Here is a 20,594-nt window from a genome sequence, read left to right on the forward strand (position 1 = left end):
TACATCCCCAGTCTGGATTATATGGTTAGAAACAAGACAAGGTTTTTGGCAACAGATGTTTTGAAATTATGATTTAATGATAATTTGCCTCCAGAACTTATTATGCTCCAAGACAAAATGCCTAATGTCCAGTTTGAAAACAGCTGAGGAAGGAACTCACCATGCAGCAGCAGTCCAGATCTCTTGCTTCTGCTGTAAATCCTAAAAGCCTCCTCCAGTTCCATCTGAGAGGAAATAGTGCAAGGGTCTCCTGCAGACACAAACAGGTCACATTTGAAGGAAAAATGGGGTGCCTGTACCATCCTAACTGTGAAATATGGGGATGGTAGCATCATGTTGTGGTGTTGTTTTGCTGTAGGAGGAACTGGTACAATTCATAATCATGAGGAAAGAACATTATGTTGAAATATTTAAGCAGCATCTAATGATGTCAGCCAGGAAGTAAAAGCTTGTGCACAGATTGGTCTTCCAAATGGACAAAACCCAGAAGCATCCAGTCAAAGTGGTTACAAAGTGGCTGATGGACAACAAAGTCAGAGTTTTGTGTGGCCATCACACAAAGTCCTGAGCTCAGTCTTATGGAGAAGTTGTGTGAAAATCTGAAAAGGTTTTGTGGTTGGCTTTGCCTTTACTGTGCAGGTGACAATCATAGTAAGAAATTGTCTTTTAAAGGACAAAGCTCAGTAAAGGGACGGTGTTGGGAAGCTTTTGGGCTATCTGTGGTTTCCTTCATTACCCGCAGATATCCACCGGAGGAAGCCAGGGAGCTGCTGCTCCACTGGAGGGTGGATCTGGTGCATGATCAGAAGCACCTGAAATCGATCAGCCTCATCTGCCAGAGTATAAGAGGAGCCAGTTGCCAGTCCTCTGGTACATGAGTGGTTACCTTCAGTGGTACCTCAATCCACCTGTGTCCAGTGCTCTCTGTGTCTCCATGAGTTTTCAATGACCATACACTTACTTGTTGTGGTTTCCTTTAGAGTTTCTCAGCAGCTCCCTGGATAAAGCTGCTTGTGCTGCCTGGTTCCTCCTCGAATCTTCAAGACTCTCTGTGAAGAATTCTGGTTTCATTCCCATGACTGGCAGTACTTCACTCTTCTTACTCTATGTCAGCTCTGCGAAACCTGTCTGCCCTCCAAAGATTCTTTCATCCAGCAGCTCCTATCAGATCACTCCAAGAACCCTCCACTGCCCACAGGAGCAATCCTGTGTGAGGACACTCCACTTACCTCCCCCTGGTGGACCACCTTTATCTCATCTGTTCCATCACCGCTCCATTTCCATTGTTCCCATTCACTCCCGTTTCCAGAACTCCAGACAAAGATGCACATTTCATTATTCACTTTGTTCAAAAACCTTTTGCATGTGGGCCAAAAGCATACCCAAAAGCATGACAGACAAGGGTTTCACTGACCCATTCCTTTACCATAAAGGATAATTCTTCCACCCTAGGGTACGCTGAAGAATCCTGAGGGATGGTCAGAGAAGAATACACAAACTCAAAGTTCCTCTTGGGAAAATGAGGTGTAACTTGGTCCACACAAATCCAGAATCTAATCCAGATCTAAACTCCAGAATCCAAGTACTAAGTACAAAATCCAGAATCCAAACGGCTAGTCAGACAGAGAGCAGGAGTCATGCACCACAAAGCAATCCAAATAAGCATACAACTAACAGACTCTAAGGAGCCACAACTTAGGCGGGATCAAAAACAGTCCCTAATCTTCCAAAGGCAGGCAGAGAACAGTTGGCTTGAAAGCTGAGTCAGGGCTGCAGATGATCTGGCAAAGGACTGGAGAGAACCTGAGAGCTTTATGGGCAGCAAAACAGGGGCATGCAATTGAGGTAATCAGGCAGAGAGTAACTGGTGCATTCAGAGTAGGCTGGGATAGCAGATGACAGATCAAACTGTGACACACAATAAAGATGAATACTTAGCAAATACTTTAAACTTGCTAAGTATTAATAGCAAGTTTTAGATTAAGAGGTATAGTTGGGATAAAGCTGGTACTAAGACTTGCATCTCAGACCAGGAGTCCAAGTCAAGACTCACGTCTTTAGGGCACAAATCCAAGTTGAGTCTGAAGTCTTATTTTTGTGATGAGTCAACAAGTCTTCTATAATTCTACAGATGCAAGACAAAATAATTTCCAAGTGCACTGTCATGGTGATGACTTGTGAAATGGCCAGTCCAGGAAGCCCAGGAAGAGGACTTCAGTTTGCAGAAGTACTCAGAAGATAATATACAAACTCAGCAGAAGTTGAACAGATATATGGTATCTGATCATGTAGCTCATTCACCTTCATCATCGATCCACTTGAGTGTGATGGGCTGTTGCTTAGCAACGCTGCACATAGTTCTCACTTCCTCACACAGCTCCACGAAGCTTACAGTGGCAGCCAAGTCAGTGATCAACATCAACCTGAAACCATACAAACAGAAGATGTCAAGAACAGGTTTTTACTTTAAACACTGGATCTTAACGTAAGAATTCTAACCAAAGGGTAAATTCCTTCATTATTACTGAATGCAGACAAAACTTCACCTTGATAATGTGCAATACAACAAAGAAGCCAGATGTTTCAGCTGCTCCCTCAAGGCATTTACATGGCAAGGACACACAAACAGGTTTACAGAGAAAATGACTATGTATTCATAAAGGCCCACTCGTTACAGCTGTCTTGTTTATCATTTTTATAAAGCATGTAAACAAATACAGCAAAAATAACACATCAGGATCCAGTGCTGCATGCTACAAACTATGGTGGCTCTCACAGTCTCATGATCGACGGCAATCACTTAAACCTTTGGTGAAATCAAATCGAAGACGTACGAGAGTAGAACTTGGCTATGTTCTGGCTAATGCAGTGAAAGTAAGAGTATTTCTCCATTAAAGAGCAATGGAGGGTCATGTGGTCTAATAACTATATGCTCCCAACAAGACCTAGAGAAACTCCTCCATGCATTTATCTTTAGTCTCATTGATTACTGCAACTGTGTTTTCACAGGTCTGCCTAAAAAGAAAAATAATCAGACAGCTACAGCTGATGCAGAACGCTGCTTATCTCGTTCTCACTAAAACCAGGAATATAGAGCGCATCATGCCAATTCCAAATCCCTTACACTGGCTCCCTGTAGCTCAGAGAACAGATTTTAAAATATTGTTGTTAGTTTATAAATCGGTGAAAGACTTAGCACCAAAATACATTAAAGAGCTGCTGTTGTATCAACCTTCCAGACCTTTCAGGTGACGGCATTTAGCTTCTATATGCCACACATCTGGAACAAACTGTCAGAAAACAAAACAGGTCAAACACTGAGTTCCTTTAAATCAAAGCTAAAATCATACCAGTTTAGAGTAGCTTTGAACCCATTATGACTGGAAGATTGACAGACATACATGACGTGTGATAATGATTTTGATGATGGCACTTGACAAAATGTAATGTTTGTTTCTGGTTACTCAACAGTTGACTGTATGGTGTTGTTGACATTTTATTTTTGTGTTTTTATGATGTAAATCACTTTACGTCATAAAGTGCACACATTATCAATCAATCAAATTTTATTTGTATAGCACATTTCAGCAGCAAGGCATTTCAAAGTGCTTCACATCAAAACAAACACAAAAACACAAAGTCATGCAACATAGACTCAACAATCAAACCATGACATTAAGTCAAGTGCCATCGTTAAATTCGTTACTGATTACGTTTCAAATACAACTCTCCCACGGTTGGGTTTTTAGTCGAGATTTAAAGGAAGTCAGTGTTTCAGCTGTTTTACAGTTTTTGTTCCAGATTTGTGGTGCATAGATGCTGAAAGCTGCTTCTCCTCGTTTAGTTCTGGTTCTGGGGATGCAGAGCAGAACCAGAACCAGAAGACCTGAGAGGTCTGGAAGGTTGATACAAGAACAGCAGATCTTTAATGTATTGTGGTGCTAAGCCGTTCAGTGATTGTAAACTAACAACAGTATTTTAAAGTCTATTTTTTGAGCTACAGGGAGCCAGTGTAGGAATTTTAGGACTGGTGTTATCTGATTTGTTTTAGTGAGAACGCAAGCAGCAGCATTCTGGATCAGCTGCAGCTGTTTGATTTGTTAAGCCGAACTGTGAAGATGCTGTTGCAATAATCAATGTTAAGTCCCTGTGAGCACATTTCAGCCTCGTTGCTGAAATGTGCTATAGACATAAACTTGATTGATTGAGTGATGATTCCAGACCGACTCTCTTCCAGAGGGATGTTCCAGGATGACAATGCCAGGACTCACTGGGCTCTGATTGTGACCGAGAGGTTCAAGGAGCATGACATGATTTTTACTCATGTATCGCTCTCCACAGAGTCCAGAATCTTTTTTATATGGGCATCCATCATTTACACTGAAAGCCATGGTGATCTGCAATCTATAATACTGAACTTTTTGGAGCATGGTCTGACTATATTACAGGTGAGATGCTGACTACTAACAATGTTTCCTCACAATCCCACTCAAAGAAAATGTTAGCTGAACTAGCAAACTTTTTAGCTAGTTCAGCTGATATTTATTCTTCGAAACCACTAAATGGAGCTTATGTACACACACACCACATGGCTGAGAACAAATGTGTCACTTTTCCAGTTTACGAATCAATGACCAAGACTTTACCCTCTCTTAAACACTGAGGCTATAAAATGAGCACAATGGTGAACTCAAAGGTCATAAACAATGCGTTTACCATCTCTGTAGTTTGAATTTCATCTCAGTTGTGGCCTTCATGTACCCTTATCAGCTAAGGACTTTTATAAATAAGGGTGCACATGTTCAGTTTCAACATCCACACTCAGAGTTCTGTTGGGGACTGACTGTGGATTGTTCTATTGACATTCAACAATGCAGCTGATCAGTACCAACGTCCACCTGGAGACAGGGCCAAACACACACCGGCAGTGTGTTCTAGAGTGGAATCTGTCTGAGCTGCAGCGAGTGGTCTCCCGAGTGTGTCAGACAGCTTTCTGGGTGTGTTTATAGCAAATATCAGTTGGACTCTGACAAGGTGGAGCAGAAACAGCGTGCCTCTCTGCAGGCATTGCTCCACACTGTTTAACACCCACCTGAGTGAATGTAGAGCGCCATCAAGAACGTAAACGCCACACTCTGGCTTAAAGGTATAACTGCAGAGATCAACTAAAGGTGCTTCATTACTGATCCAGCAAATGTTTCTTAATTCGTTCAGATACAGAGCGCCTCGACTCACTGGAATTATTAAGATGTCGCCATAAACATAGCTTATCGTACCAAGCTAATCATGTCAGATATGTTCTTGTTTCTAATATAATACTCAGCTCAAATGAAAACATTCATCTTTGGTTAAAACACAAATGAATAAAGACGAGAGTATTTTATTATTACACCCTCAACAATAGTCAGAGCAGAAGAGCCCCATTTACAGTGCGTATACCAAATGAATCACACATTTGTAACACCGAGTAACGCTATCATCAGTGCTCACCATGGCAACACTCGTTACTCCGGCTCCAGACTGGCCAAGGACTGAGATGGTGGAGAACTATGCAAATTTATGCAAAAATTCAAAATTCCCACAGAAACATAAGGATAGAACCAAAAACAACTCATTTAGGCAGTTCATCAGCAAAAATAAAATTGACTTAGGAGTTGGTCACACGTTAAGGATTGCAGTGATAAGTTGATTTGTTAACACCTAATTTGTTTACGCTGTTGTTTTAATAAAGATCACATTGTTTGGGGCACAGTCAGTGAAACTGGAGCTGTAGACTCTTACGTTTAAAACAGTTGGAAATATAGACAAAAAGTTTTTTGTTTTTTTTCCCAACCATATAGAAGCACCTGGGTGGCTTTTCCAGGGTCTTCCCTTTACTATTTTTTTTTTATTCAATTGTAGAATATTATGTTTAGGTTTAAGTTTGATGTAAGACATTGGTTAATAACAAATGAGTCATTTTGTCTCATACCTACTGTCGTTGACTATTGTTCTCTCAGTAATATTGCTTGATCAAGCCTTTTCTAAAATTTCACAAAAAAAAAAAAAAGTAATAAAAGTAGGTACAGATACTGGGCTGGATCTGTATTGGTAACAGCCAATAGTCTAGGCTGCGATATCAATATCACACTAGGAAACCCCTAATATCTAATTATATCTATTTATATTTTACATTACTTACACATTTAAAGTGTAATAACAGCCTGAGCAGTAACAGTTCTGACAGATACAACTTGTCAAACTTCCTAGAGTCTAGCATTTCTCTCTTTTCTCTCATCCCCTCTGCAGCTCCTCTGTGCCTCTGCCTCAGATGCTCATCCATCACACCTGTGCTGCTGCTGGAAACCAACGTTTTTCAGGGTACACACCGCCTCCCTCCTCATTCGTTGCCCCCCCGTCTTGAAGCAGTCCCATAGTTGCATTCTTCAGGGTTCTTGTTCCACAGTACAGCAGACAGACTCGTCTACGTGTTTTTAAAATGTTGTCTTGATGAAGACCAACAGCAACAATGACTGAAGCCTGGAGATATTTGTAAAGAAGTAAACGTTCTGTATTAAAGAAAAAAATACATCGCCTTCCTACTTCCTGCCAGCATTGATGGGACTCTATGCAATCTGTTTGATTTTTTCCCCCCCAAATTCCACTTTTTTTCATTCTAACCACACAGGCCTGCCATGCAGAATATGAATGTGTTTCATGTTTATCTCCATCTACAGGACAACAAGGGACTGGAAGTTCCAGTCCTTCAACATTAAGGGTTTTTTGGGGGGTTTAATGTTTAATAATTATATAACATTTAATTCTCCCTCTTTTTAAGGGAAGGTTAACCTTCACACAAACTTACTTTTTATTCAATGTTTATTTGATAGGGACAGATGAAGATAATCTGAATTTTATAACCACGGCTAATTCACAACAGTTGCAAAAATAAAAAGTTAAGATCAACAATAAATACAATAAAATGATCAGAAGTTCAGTTCAGTTATTAAAGTGAATGTAATTGGGGTTGCACATATATTGGAATCTTTACCTTTATCTCACAATCTGAGGTAATTAAGATGACACACCCACAGCAGAGGGGAGCGTAGATAGATACAACGCCTGCGTAGCCTGAAGCCTGATAACACAGATCACTTCCTGCTCCATCAACAGTAACCAGGAAGCCTTTGGTCCAAGTCAGCACCCTAAGCCACAGCTGCTGAAATAAGACACTGTAGATGAGATTTTAGGCTGAGCTCTCAACCAGACAGGCTCACAGGACATGATGGCATTCTAATGAATTCCTTATGGAATCCCCAGGGGGCCCCCCTGTCTCTCTATAAGATGGAGAAAGGGTTGCTGTGCCTATCTCCGTCTTACCCTGGACAGATTGCCATTCCATCACAGGGCAACACCACCAAATAACCTAACAGTCTTGTTTTTGGACTGTGGGAGGAAGCTGGAGTACCAGGAGAGAAACCACGCATGCATGGCCTACTCCCCGGGGTGGGACTCAAACCTATAGGACCTTCCAGCTGCAAGGCAACAAAGCCACTGTGCATCCCAGTTTGTAACCAATGTAATTAATTCATATGACTATGAATTAGTCATATGAAAAACTTGTTTATATAATAAAATATAAACAAGTTTTTTATTTTATTTAATTTAATTCCACTCAGTAATAATCCAGTTTCATCGAGTCAATGAGCTAGCTTTCCTCCTCAGCAAGCATGTGACCGCAGTGGAAACAACCAACTGTCCTTCAACAGGAAGCAACCTGCAGCTATTTAGCTTCACTGGATCCTTTAATGCAATGTATGCTAACGTGATTTAACCCATAGTTTTAAGTGACGGACAACATATTTTTCCCAATGCAGTCATTTCTAGAGTTTTGTAGTGAGGAACAGCACAGCTCAGATCCTGGATGATCAGCTATGGAGGCTCATCATGTCAGCACATAACGAACTCTGCATGTGAACAAGTACTTAGTTAAGGATACTTAGTAATACATAAGAACATGCTAGCTAAAAACAGCCCTTTTGTTAATGGTAAAAATAGACTTGCATATAAGAAGAAGAAGCTGTTTAACACACATTACCAGACAGCTAAGCTAACTTTGGTTATTCTAAACAACTTGAGCGATCCACATTTTTTGGGGATTTGCTTGAAAAATGCAGCGCACATACTCCACAGATATCATAGGTGCTAAAACACTGACTGTAGACTTCTAAGCAGACACTTCGGTCCACAGGCTGCATATAATGTAAAAACTATTTAAGGATCAGCAAACGTGTAGCTTATTCCAAGTACACATACCTTATATTTTCATTACCTGATTAATTTTTTTTTTTTACTTGATCATTTTTATGTTCTGATTTTATGGACTGGCGCTATATTCCTTTATTGTTTAAAGGATTGTTTTTAACATGATTTCCTGGGTCGCTGTTTGTTGCCTTGCTACTTGTGTGCTAGCCACTGAAGCAGAGTATCAGTCAAGCAGACAGTAAGCATCTCGTCAGATTCATAACTTCATCCATGTTTTCTACTCACAAGCTCCCTAAGTCAATGTTAGCCTAATGTGTGACAAATACACACTGTTCTAGTTTTTGCAGCAATATTCTCTGTAGAAAACAGTAAATTCTAGGAAAACTTCACGCAGAGAGAATAATCCAAGAAGTGGAACAATGTGGCTAATACTCTGGCCAAGATGAGATTCATCTGGACATGAGTCACAAAGGAAGGGGTCAGTGTGTTCAGCATGAATCAAAAAGGAGGATTATAGGAAACCGATGGAATTAACTTCAGCATTATTGGGCGACATCACCTACAGCCCCTACACACACACCAGCGCGCGCGCCCACACACACACACACACACACACACCCCTACGCACGCACACAGCCTTGTGCTTCTATACAAACTGTGGACTTTATATTGACCTCTATTCATTTTAGTAACCGTATAACCGTATTTATGCCTAATCCAGGCATTTTCTATAACCCTCACCATTACTAGTCTATCCATAACCCTACACTTAATCAAAACGTTATTCACATTATACCTCTAAACCTCACTAGTAGAACTGCAAAAGAACAGAGGACCGGGGAAAAGGTCACTTTCCACAAATGACCACCCTTTTGTTGGAAAATATTGTGAAAGTGGTCTACTAGTAGTATATACAACTATACACACACACAGGTCTGATCAGCTGAGTTGTGACTGAATTTACTATAAGTATGCATTAGCTGCTACTTTAAAGGCAGAAACTGCTGGACGTTCCTGAGAACACGTCCACTGAGTAACACAAACATTCCAGGCTGCACCATCAGGTGGAGATTATGTCTGAATCACAAACACAACAGCATTTTTAAATAAAGAACATTCTGCGGAGGTCTTAAAGTCCTCTTTACGCAGACGTCCTCCATGCCAGTGATTCACAAACCTTCCAGCTTCTGACCCACAAAATAAAGATGTAAGAGGTCCGTGAGCCCGACTCTGGGTGTGGCATTCAAGAGTTTTTACTGAAAAACCGTACAATGGCAACACAACAGCAAATATACCATAGTGTTGCTTTTATTTGTTCAACTTTTTCTTTTGCACCATTTACAAGGTACAGTACATATAAGTTGTGTTGCTGTTAAACACACAATTTTACAGAAGAAACTGACAAAGCAAACATTAATAAAACATAAGCTACATATCGAACAGTACGATGCAGTTATTTAAAACTGTTGAAGAACATGCAATATTTGGAAACATGTAACCTGATAAAAACTTATGCATGCACATGTACTATGCTGGGACAAACCAAATCCCCCCCTGCCCCCTTTTGGGGATGAATAAAGTATCTTATATTAATATCTGATTGACTTATTAATCAGAATTCTTGTGTAAAAACACAAAAAGCAAACAAGTCCGTAGACTCTTTGCCCCAATCTTTTTTGATTGTCGTTCAAATTGAGGATTGTTCCCACACCATGACATTAATCAGTCCACCAGCTCTCTGTACTGAGCCTCTTGCCCATCTCTGAAACAGACAACAACTGCAGAGTTATCTGAGTATTTCTGTAAATGACAGAAGTCGGACTTGTGCCGGAAGTCTGAAGTGCACAGAGTGAAAAGGAATGGTGAGAGTACAGTGCCCTGTGGGGCTCCTCTGCAACTGACAGTTAAGGGCAACAGTTACTTGATTGTGCTATAAAATATTTCCACGTAGTTGAAAAACACAATTGTACTGTCCCTTTAAGATAAATGTCAGAGTAAGCAGCACCAAAATGATCAGAATCACAAAACAGTCATTTTCTGTGATTTTGAGTCTTTAGACCTAAACCTGATTTAGGTCTAAAGACTCAGCCAGCCTCATCGGTGTGATTAATGATGTTTACATCAATAGTTTAATGATATTGGAATTAAGAGTGCACACATTGCAATTTTCTGGCCAATCACCAATCTCTTTTAAAAAGTGGCTGATTTTCAGACCTTTCGCACGTAGATAAAATCGGAAGATAAGATTGGTTTTACATCTATCGGCCAATCTCCCGATATAAAGGAAATCCGGGCTGATCTATCGGTTCACCCATAATTTGAAAGGAATAAGTATACTAACATTTAATAGTATAACTTAAGGTATTATATGAAAAAGTGAATTAGATTTAATCACCGTCATATTTTTTTCAAAACTCAGTATCCTGGATTTTTCCAACTTTATGTCACAACTTCTTTAAATTGATTTTTAAATGTTTAAATGGACTTGCACCTAAACCGTTAAGCGATTGTATACAGAAATTGCAGTAGATCAACCAGAGCGGCTTTACATGGCAACTTCACCGTTCCCCTCCCGTAGAACCACTTTTGCCTGAAGTACTCTCACCGTGAGAGGATCCGAAGTTTGGAACGCACTCCCTGTCGATTTAAAATCTTTAACCAATTTCAGTATGTTCAAAAAAAAAAAAAAAAAAAAACTCTGGCTATATCAAAAACAGAAATGTAACCATATTTAAATGTTTCTTTTTTACTGCCACATTTTTACATTTTCTTGCTTTATATTTATGATTTTGCATATGTTGTCAACACCATGTTTCATTATTTTAAATTTCTAATACAATTTGACTTCTTAATAGTTTTTAGATATATTGTTCAGAAAAGCCCATCCAGGGACAAGAGCTGCAAATTAGCTCGCGCTATAAGCACCATGATACAAGCATGGAATTGCTGTTTTATTCAGTTTGCCAATGTTAATGTGCGTCTGTCCCTATCAAATAAACCTAATTGAGTTTAACTGAATTATGCAGGCACATTTAGACCAGCGGTGATCGATAGTGCCAAAAAATGATATCGCAATATATATTTTTTAAAAACCTCAATATCACAGATGATATTCCGCATTTTCTTGTTTCTTCTTTACTTTGATTTGGCCAGACAAAGTCACTAGAGTTAAAGAATATATTCATATACAAACGCAAAATCACACAATATGCTTAGTGCATCAAAGAAAATACAAAACCAATAAATAAATAAAAATGTATACTAACTTTGGCCAACAAACAACAATCTGAAATCGGTTCAGTGTAAATAAAAATAACTAAATCCGCAACTGAAGCAGACTGCTGTAGTTCAACAGAACATCAGTTCTACATGATGTTAGAAAGAGTTTCTCCCTCGTGTTTTTTTAAGAACTCAAACGTTACATGCAAAACTAAGAATCTTGTTTTAATATAAAAGGCAATCTTTCCTTTTAAACAGGCTCAACAATTTTAAAAAAAACATGCTAAACAACAAAACCCAAGCTTTGCAAAAGCTTGAGCTCACTTCTTAATGATCTGGAACTTTGCGCATTTTTTATTTCTACCACTCGTCACAAACATCTAACGAGAGGTCAATGTTTTGCCGTTTAGCTTTCTAACCAACTGCACTGTAGGCAGATATGTAGATGCGACAGGGATGTGATGAGGACGAGTTGTTGAAGTTCGAACCTCGAAGCAGAGGGACCTCAGGAATACAGTGACTGCCTTCTAAGAACAGAAAAAAATGAGTTTCTTTTACAACAGGTTTAAAGAAAGCAGGCTGTTAAGTGTCAAACAGTACACACACACACACTGGTCCACAGGGAGACACGCTGGTGGGACCTCAGGTGTGTTTTCTTCATTAAGACTTTTGCATCCTGAACAACAATAAGCAGCACTCCATTCTTACACAGACACAAGAGTCACTCTGGTAGACCAAAATCAGAGTCCAAGAGAACAGAGCCCATCCGAGACTGATCGGTTTCACTCCCTTTAATAACATTTACAGAGTGCTGTCATTCACATGAATGAAAGCAGGTAGATGCTTACATGAAGATGCTTTATCGGCATCTACCTGCTGCATAAAGCAGTAGATTTATCTACTAGTGTTTATTATGGTACGAGAATTGAATATACTGACATGAGCCTATCTCCAATGTCATTGCCTTGTTCCTGTTCAGGGGAGGAGAGTTTGGAGATGGAATTTGTGATTTACAAGAAGATGAGGGGAATTCATGAGTAAATAAACCAGGTTGTCAGCTTGTGTTTTCAGGCAACCTGTGTTCCAAAGATCTACTGATGTGATACTAGAGCACTTGACACTGAGTGACGTCCATCCATACCTGGAAATAATTTAGAGCTGAGTTTTCAGGAATTACTGTCAGCAAAAACAATGGAAGATAACTGTATTTTTATTTAAAGGTAGACTACTACTGCCTGTCCCTGTTTCTAGAGGAGAAAACATGTATTTCAGTAACAGAAAGAATAAGAGAACAAGTCATTCATCGAAAGATTATTTGTTTGAATGTTGCCTGGAATAACTACAATAAAGAATAATGTTTTGGAGTGGCCCATTCAGAGTACTGACTTAAATTTGATACAGAATCTGTAGTAAAAAACGTATTTTTTCATAGAGATCAATAAAGAATTTTTGAATTTAGGAGTATTTTTGAATTTGAGGAAGCTAAAGATTAGGGTCATGGCCAGGAGCAAATTCTCCCTAAAGATCAGCGGTAATTGAAAAAGAAAAAAGATATGGAACCATGCAAAACCGCCAGCAATTGTGTTGCTGACGGTAAAGAGGGGTTTGCTAGTAAAGAGGGGGTTTTTTGGTTATTGAGAAGGGGTATGAATAGATTTTGACATGCCTTTTTTTATGTAAATAAACAATGACATGTCCTGTACATTGTCTCATCTTTAGGGAGTTTCCATGGGTCATTTTCTACCAGAAGCAATCTTCTTGACTGAATTCAAAAATAACTTTGAATCTAAAGGTGTGTTCACCTTTATGCTTTATGTATGCCTCAACTGCATGAGAAGAAACTTCTGGGCCCTCTTCCATCAGCCAAAATGAACACCGATGCAGGAGAACATTTCTTTGCCTCGTGTTGAACATTTTCTGATTATAAAATTGCGTCACACTCAACTTCATCCGATCTTCATGGTTTAAACCAAAAAAGCCTTGGCATAATGGTCCGTGAACACGCCGCAGGAAAACAAATACACCTCAGTTATTACCTTCTGACATACATTCTAAATAAAGAATTGCGAGTTTCGGACATTTGTGCAACCGCTCTCCAAGCTGGAACTAGTTTTCCTCCGTACAGCTGAGAGTCTCGTCCGTAAGGTGTGCGGCGGAAGCACTCTGAGCGCGAGCCAAGATGACGAGGGTACAGTTTGACCCACAACACAATCTCGCTGTTTCCCCTCGTCACCTCGGCTCGGATAAATAATGGCAGCTTTCCGGGGTGCATCCCACGGAGAATCACTCACCCACGGTAGTGAGCTTTAACTTTCACCCACTCGGAGTTCAGGTCCATGATGGATCCGTTTGACGCCAGCATATGCATCGTTAAGAGTTTTGGTTCAAACTCCCAAGCAGCCCAAGGTTAGCTGGACACGTCCAAACTTTGCTGTCCCGAACTTCTTCTTGTCACTTCAGAATACAAGGTTTTACATACCGAGGCTGGAGGTGACGCTATGTCTGAATTAACCTACTAAAGCTACTTTAAAGTTTTCTGTTGTTTCAGAATCATTAAGGCTTCGATGACGGAGTTTTTAGTCAAAGGAACTTAAGTAGCGTTGTTATTTCCGGAATTGATTTTCAAAATAGGACTAATGCTAATTATTGTCTGTTAATATATACGGCGGGGATATGGTAGCACTTTTATTTTGGAAGCAAACCTTCTCTGCAGTTTAAACAATGTCTGACGTAGCTTGACAGAACGTCTTCTCTCTCACTATGGTTACGGTAATCCAAATTCACCTGTCCCGCTGTTCCTGTCCACGGCTGCCACAGCAACAAGTCTAACACTAGCGACGCGGAAACAGAGACTGGCAATACTTTTGTTGAATAACTTTAATAAAATGTTTATTGTAACTTCTTGTCAAAGTATTCTCCCAGATTTTCCTCTTTCGTAGCAATATAAACGGGACTTATTCAGCGGACGTGAAATAATTATATCCTACAGTGTAATTTTTTTTAAAGTTTTTGAAGTGTTACAGTGAAATACTTTATTTTATTGGTGCGATTTTGCAAAAATATTTAGGGATATGCTTAAAAAACATATTTCATCGTTGACGTTCACAAATATAAAGTCACGAGGCGCCATCTGGTGGAGAATCCGCAGTGGATGCAAAATTGCTGTACAGTACTGAACAACTAAAGTTATTTTTGTCTTTATTCAAATTCAAAGAGTGAACGAACTTCTACTACATAACAATAATACTGAAAAAAGTGCAGTTTTTTAGATATTAAAAACGTTAGCTGTGGCTAAATGTAACATTTCATGTTAAATCCTGCTAAAATGCACCATCTGCTGGTAAAAAGTTAAAAAGCTAAGCTAAACTTTAGCCATACTTAAAGTTGGTTAAAGCTTTAAGTTATCAAACTTAAAGCAAACACTTATTCACATCACCACAAAGCACTCTGGAAAGCACTAAGCACGGTATTAAGAAGCAAACAAATGGCAGCGACAGAAAATATCTGTGTCTTGATGATCCACTGCTGCAGACGACATTGGCCGTGAAGCTTCCGTCTTGGACTGGGGTTTGGTTTTCAGAGCATCTGTTTGAGAAAAAAAAGAAAAACATTTTAGCCTTCTACTACCAAATTTGCACACATTTGTTCTGCCTTTAATGAACTGTCTCTCTTTAGAGTAAACGGCCATGTTTTACCATTGTTTGATTTAAATCGGAGTTGCTCGATTCCGGTCCCCAGGGAAGACGGCCTTACATATTTTAGATGTCTCTGTTCCAGAACGCCTGATTCAAATTACTACATGATCTCCTCTGCATGCAATGTGCTACACCCACACGTCAGGTGTGTGGCAGAAGTGAAACACCTAAAACATGCAGGGCAGTGGACCCTGACGACTGGAACGCAGAGACTCTAAATCAGTGGTGAACAAAGTCGGTCCTCGAGGGCCGGCATTCTGCATGTTTTAGCCTGGAGAGAGAATAAAACTCCCCAGTTTAACGCTCCTGGGTCGAATGATGGCTCATTAGATGGCCTAAGAAGAACATTGACATGCTGAGGAAGTTGTTACTACCACCAGGCAGAGAACTGAAACATGCAGGATGCCGGTCCTCGAGGACCCACTTTGGGCACCACTGCTCTAAATGAAGCTACATTTTTTTCCGCCCGACATTATGACCTGTACTTGTATAACGGGGTGCTATGCAAGGGCAGCAATTGGCACCTGCACTTGTAAAGCACTTTATCGAGTGCAGAGTCATGCTTCCCACTACATTCAGTCGTTCATATGATGATGGGCAAGCAGCGGTCTGTCACCGGCAGACACCACGACTGAGACAAACAAAGCTGGGGTCCTAACTGGCCACCCACCGGTAACGGGATAAACTCCTACCTCCTGAGCCGCCGGTGCCCACGCTATTCCCATTATTCTTACATGGAAAAAAAGAAAACTAATTTAAACTCAATTTCATCTGTCTGCAGCTGATGGCAGTAGAAGAAAAGTCTTGCTGGAAGAGAATTCTGATGTAGATAAAATATAATGAGGAGATTTTTCAACATTGATATTTCAGTTTATTCCTCACGTTAAACACCTGCCAGACTCCTGAAGTTCCTCTGCAGCTATTAAATCTGTCTGAGCGTCATCATTGCTTATTGTGTTGGAGTCCTGCAGTGCAAAATGGCCTTATGGCACTTCTGTCTTCGCCTTAAGTCATGCCACACTGGTTCCACGACCATGCAGTTCAAAGTGGACACGGGTTTATGACTACATTGCGAGGTCGATCAGGGTTATAACAATGGTTAGTCTGTTTTAACCCTCCATTCTAAGTCGGGACGTTTCAGTTCATTTTGAGGAACGAGAGCCATGTGGAATGAAAGGATGAGCTGAAAGGTCCTGCTATCTTACTTTGTCCACAGAGTGCAGTTCACCCCATCTGTGGAAAAGGATCCTTGCTGACAAGCTTCACACACTGCATCATGTCTGCTGGTTCCTGTTAAAACACAAACAGTTTAACACAGAAACACACCAACATTTACAAATGCTTTTAAATCCACGAATGAATTCAGACTCACCAGGTTGTTTTATTCTCTCTCCAGGCTTACAGACTGAATGTTTCTCTGCTGTGCTGCATCCTGTGCTATCTGTTAAGCTTTTGCAGAAAAACCCACTTAGAACATCGCAAACCGCATCTGATGTTGATTTACAGTCCTGCTTCGCAAAGAGACCAAGCACTAGAAAACAAGAGCACTTGTTATGATTATGTAAAACGTTATCGAACGTCCCGTCTTTTCAGTTTCCCCGGACACCCTTCCACCTGACTGCACCTGGGTCACAGGTGGAACAGGAGAAACACCTCTTCAGTCCATTTTCTTGGTTCATGTAGGTTCCCGTCGCACAGGGGACGCAGCGTGTTCCTGACTCAGCCGTGCAGTCCCTGCCCACCACGGTTCCTGCAAGAATACAGCAGGATCATTATTTCACTAGAAGTAGATCTTCATCAGCTCAGGTACAACATTGGCATGTAATCCATCATGTAGCGTTGAGACGTGAGGAGACTGCTATGCGTCCACGTCCTGTTAGCAGCGCAGCGGCGGTACTCTGGAAATGCTCTCAAAAAGGCCCCTTTATGCTGATAATAGGACACTGTAATAGTTCTAAATACCTTCCCACGGACACATCATTACAGGCTTTTATGTCTCATAATAAGACTTACTTGAAGTTTATGTATGCAGCTGTTTCTTCTCCAGTGTTGGAAACTACTTTGCTATCAATCTTAAAGCATTAAGCTGACGATCCAGGAAATCTTTAGGGGTTTTGAAGATACCTATTCATTTCTATAGCTTTATAGCTATAAAATACATAGCTAAGATTATAGTTAAGATTCCAAATAGAGTTAAAAAGAGACTGTTGTTTGAAATGGGGTCATACAGAGAACCTGTCCTAGCGCTAGTCAACATATTTCCTGCAGCAGACAACAGTTTAACATCTCTTGGGAAGTCAGCTATTGATTTTGTCTGAGAAAATATTGTGGATGATTTTATTATTTATAAGGGTCAAAGAGGACAAAAAGGACATTCTTGTAGTGCTGCTGCTTTGCTTGTTGTGTCTCTTTTTATGGCATGCTAATCAGTTGTGGTGCTTCAAATTTCTTTAAATGGGTTTTTCTTCCTTCCACTGTGTGGATCCTAAGCAGAGGGGGTAGTAATTAATTACTTTAACTCAGTTAATTGAGTAACTTTTTGAAAAATATTTTCTTCTAAGTAGTTTTGCTGCGCTGCATGTTTTGCTTTCACTTCAGTAATACTCTATCTGCTCTGTGTAATGTCACTGAATGAAGAACAAACAGGTTTTAAGCAAAACCTTAACAGATACAGACACACAGTTACAGTTTGTCAAAATGAGAATATTTATTTTACTACAAGCTTTGTTGTTCCGATCTTCATATCTGTCTGAATCTGATGAGACTTTTGAATGTGATAAAGATACAGTAACCTATATATTGTCGGTGGTTATATTTATTAAATAATAATTTGGAAAAGGGTTTTTTTCTGGTATGATTTCTTGTTTTGTATTTTTTTATTTTTTAAAGACTGAAACCATATTTTGGCCTTTAAAATACTCATTTTTTCATATAATGTTATATTGTTTGTCCGCCTGACATAATTTAAAAATATGAAATTGTTTTAACATTTTAAAACAATTTATCCTCAAATAATTAAATTTGGGAATGTAAGTAAACATCTACTTACATCCCCAACTAGCCTTTATACCAAATACTTTTTTTTTTTACTCTTGTCATTCCATGGATACTTATTACTTATGTAAAAAATATATAGAAGTAGTAAATTCAATATTGGGTGGGCTACACCTCTTATCTTATGGTATAAAGCACATGTGTCAAACTCAAGGCCCGTGGGCCAAATCTGGCCCGCCACAGCTTTTTATGTGGCCCTCCAAATTCCAGACTAAACGGTAAGCGTGATTAAATATTATGTTATCAATCAAATCAATGCAGCGTTTATCTGTTTACTGCCAAATTATATCAACCAGTCCCTCCAGTTTCTTGAGAATTGTCATGGAAATTCACGATCATTTGTGAATTTTTGCGCTAAAACATTATTGGGAGTTTATAGCAGATTTTCCTCCAAAATTGACAAAAAACGTCCTTGCTTGTACTAAGCAGCTGCCTCAGTTTTAATTGACGTCAGATTATAGTTCATGATCTATACAGCCAGTAATAAAAAGTTGCATTTACCGTCATAAATAAGTGCAAGTATTTCCAAATTAGCACCACAAACACTTAAGATTTTTATTTGCAAACAACACAAAGAAAAGTTTCACAAAATCTTACTTTTTAAGGATTCGTTGATATTTTTAACAGTTTGTGAACAGATTTCATCAATACATTCTGGCACAACCGGCCCTTTAAGAGCATTCATGACCTTGATGAGTCATGAATGCTCATTTTGGCCCCAAACCAAAATGAATTTGACACCCCTGGTATAAAGCATCGCATGTTTTAAAACGCGGACGTTGTTTTTATTTCGAACGTCTCCTCCCTGTCGCATCAACAATGGCGCCCAGTACAGTTTGCCAAGGCGACGTTCAATGAGGGCTTTGTTCAACGGAAGTCATGCGAACCACACAAAATGGCTCCCAGGTTTCGGTTTTCCTTTTGTTTTTGTTGTGTTCGTTGCTCTCGTACCTTTTTGGCACATGGGGCAACATTGCCCGCCGCTCGCTGGGTATTCTGTGTGGTGGCAGGCTGATAGTGGGTCAAACACGGCAACACCCACTGCAAAAGAACGTCACACAGGGAAAGAACGGTTGCGTTGAGCGTCTTCTTCATCGTGAGATCCGTTCAAATGTCTTAAAGGACAATGAAGTCAGACTCACCTAACGCGACCAGCACGGAAAACATGTTACATCATGCACCGCTGATTTATATGTTTCTGATGAGATTTCTGGCGGTTCTCTATGATTTGGTTTTTAGAAATTCGACACCAAACCAAACCGTTAAAACCTAGAGAAAAAAAAAACCCTAGTTGCCAGATTTGTCTGGAAAACCTACATTATAGTGTTCACTGTAAGCAGTTATTTGTGGAATGGGACAATATGTGGCCAGTTTTTTTATTATTTGATCCGCAAATGTTCCCTTTCCTTTTCCATCCTCGCATCTGTTTCCATCCCAGAAACAACAAAGTTTCGTTTAAAGTCTAAGATGAAGACCTTGATCCAAATGGAACATTTATCACATTATACGGCCATCCGAAAACAACCAATGAAAAATAACAATTCCTGAAAATATATAGAACAGTTCATTAAATGCCACGCAACATGTGCCCATAAGGATCAAAATGAAAGCAATTTTTAGAGTGTTTACTCATTTATATTATAGTGCAGCAATTACATTTAACTAACTGTAGAGAACCAATCCGAATGAGCAGCATTATCTCCGAGTTTAGCTTGTCTGCCATCTTGACAGGTTTTGATCAGTGACGTGACAGTTTATGGTTTGAGATTTGGTTCTGAGTAAGCATCTTACTTACCACATCCACCCGTCTGCTTCCTGCCGGGGAGCACATTTCTTATTTTCTTTCTTCACTTTATTGCCAACCAAAAACAGGGCAGTTTATACAAACACTTCACTTGAACCTTCAGGATGTGAGTGTGGTGGTTAAACATTATTATGCAAACGTAGAATCCAACATTTTCCATTCGCCATCACACACAGTGTACAGCAAGACAGGTGACCCAAACCAAGAGATTGGAAAATTACTGAAAGCTCTGGACGTTCAGCTGTGGTTGAGCAATTAATCGTTTGATTGTACACACGTGCTTGAATTTTTTATTTATTTTTTTACTTCAATCTTTTAAGAACGTATGTTGTTGGTAGGCTTGTCTCTGCTTTTCATTATTATATGTAATCCTCGTATGTTTCCCTTCTTGGTCTCTGATGGCTCTCTGCACTGCAACCTGCTGTGTCATCAGCAGGATGTGGTTCTACCCTGTTACATGAGTGAAAAGCATAATTACACATTCAGAGCAGATAAACACACAGAACGACGACGTCAACTGAAGCGTTTCCCTTCTTACTTTTAAAAAGCCAAAAATGAGTATTTAAAGTTATTTCAAA

The 20,594-nt window shown here is 39.7% G+C and overlaps 3 protein-coding genes across 6 annotated transcripts in view; 1 reads left to right on the forward strand and 2 right to left on the reverse strand.

Annotated features, from left to right (window-relative positions):
- prkcz (protein kinase C, zeta) overlaps window positions 1-14,330 on the reverse strand; it is a 106,317-nt gene extending 91,987 nt beyond the window's left edge. For 3 of the 4 annotated variants that reach the window (XM_028013001.1, XM_028012994.1, XM_028012985.1), the window contains exons 1-3: window positions 13,755-14,330; window positions 2,302-2,423; window positions 161-250 (exon numbers count right to left, since the gene is read on the reverse strand). In XM_028013001.1, the coding sequence (XP_027868802.1) occupies window positions 161-250; window positions 2,302-2,423; window positions 13,755-13,831 (289 nt within the window). In that variant the 5' untranslated portion in view covers window positions 13,832-14,330. The remainder of the gene's footprint in view (window positions 1-160; window positions 251-2,301; window positions 2,424-13,754) is intronic. The other variant, XM_028013018.1, reaches the window with a different exon arrangement.
- The window catches only part of bcas2 (BCAS2 pre-mRNA processing factor), a 624,479-nt gene that overhangs the window by 145,047 nt on the left and 458,838 nt on the right, over window positions 1-20,594 (forward strand). The window lies entirely within an intron of this gene.
- On the reverse strand, window positions 14,544-19,516 carry LOC114142500 (tumor necrosis factor receptor superfamily member 14). Its single transcript, XM_028013815.1, has 6 exons — window positions 19,355-19,516; window positions 19,164-19,253; window positions 16,783-16,908; window positions 16,531-16,689; window positions 16,364-16,448; window positions 14,544-15,048 (listed from the first exon to the last, which is right to left on the reverse strand). Exons 1-6 carry the CDS (start codon window positions 19,377-19,379, stop codon window positions 14,874-14,876), a joined length of 660 nt encoding a protein of 219 aa, XP_027869616.1. The 5' UTR covers window positions 19,380-19,516; the 3' UTR covers window positions 14,544-14,873.

The sequence above is a fragment of the Xiphophorus couchianus genome, chromosome 1 (genome assembly GCF_001444195.1).
Source record: "Xiphophorus couchianus chromosome 1, X_couchianus-1.0, whole genome shotgun sequence".
Classification (NCBI taxonomy): Eukaryota; Metazoa; Chordata; class Actinopteri; order Cyprinodontiformes; family Poeciliidae; genus Xiphophorus; species Xiphophorus couchianus.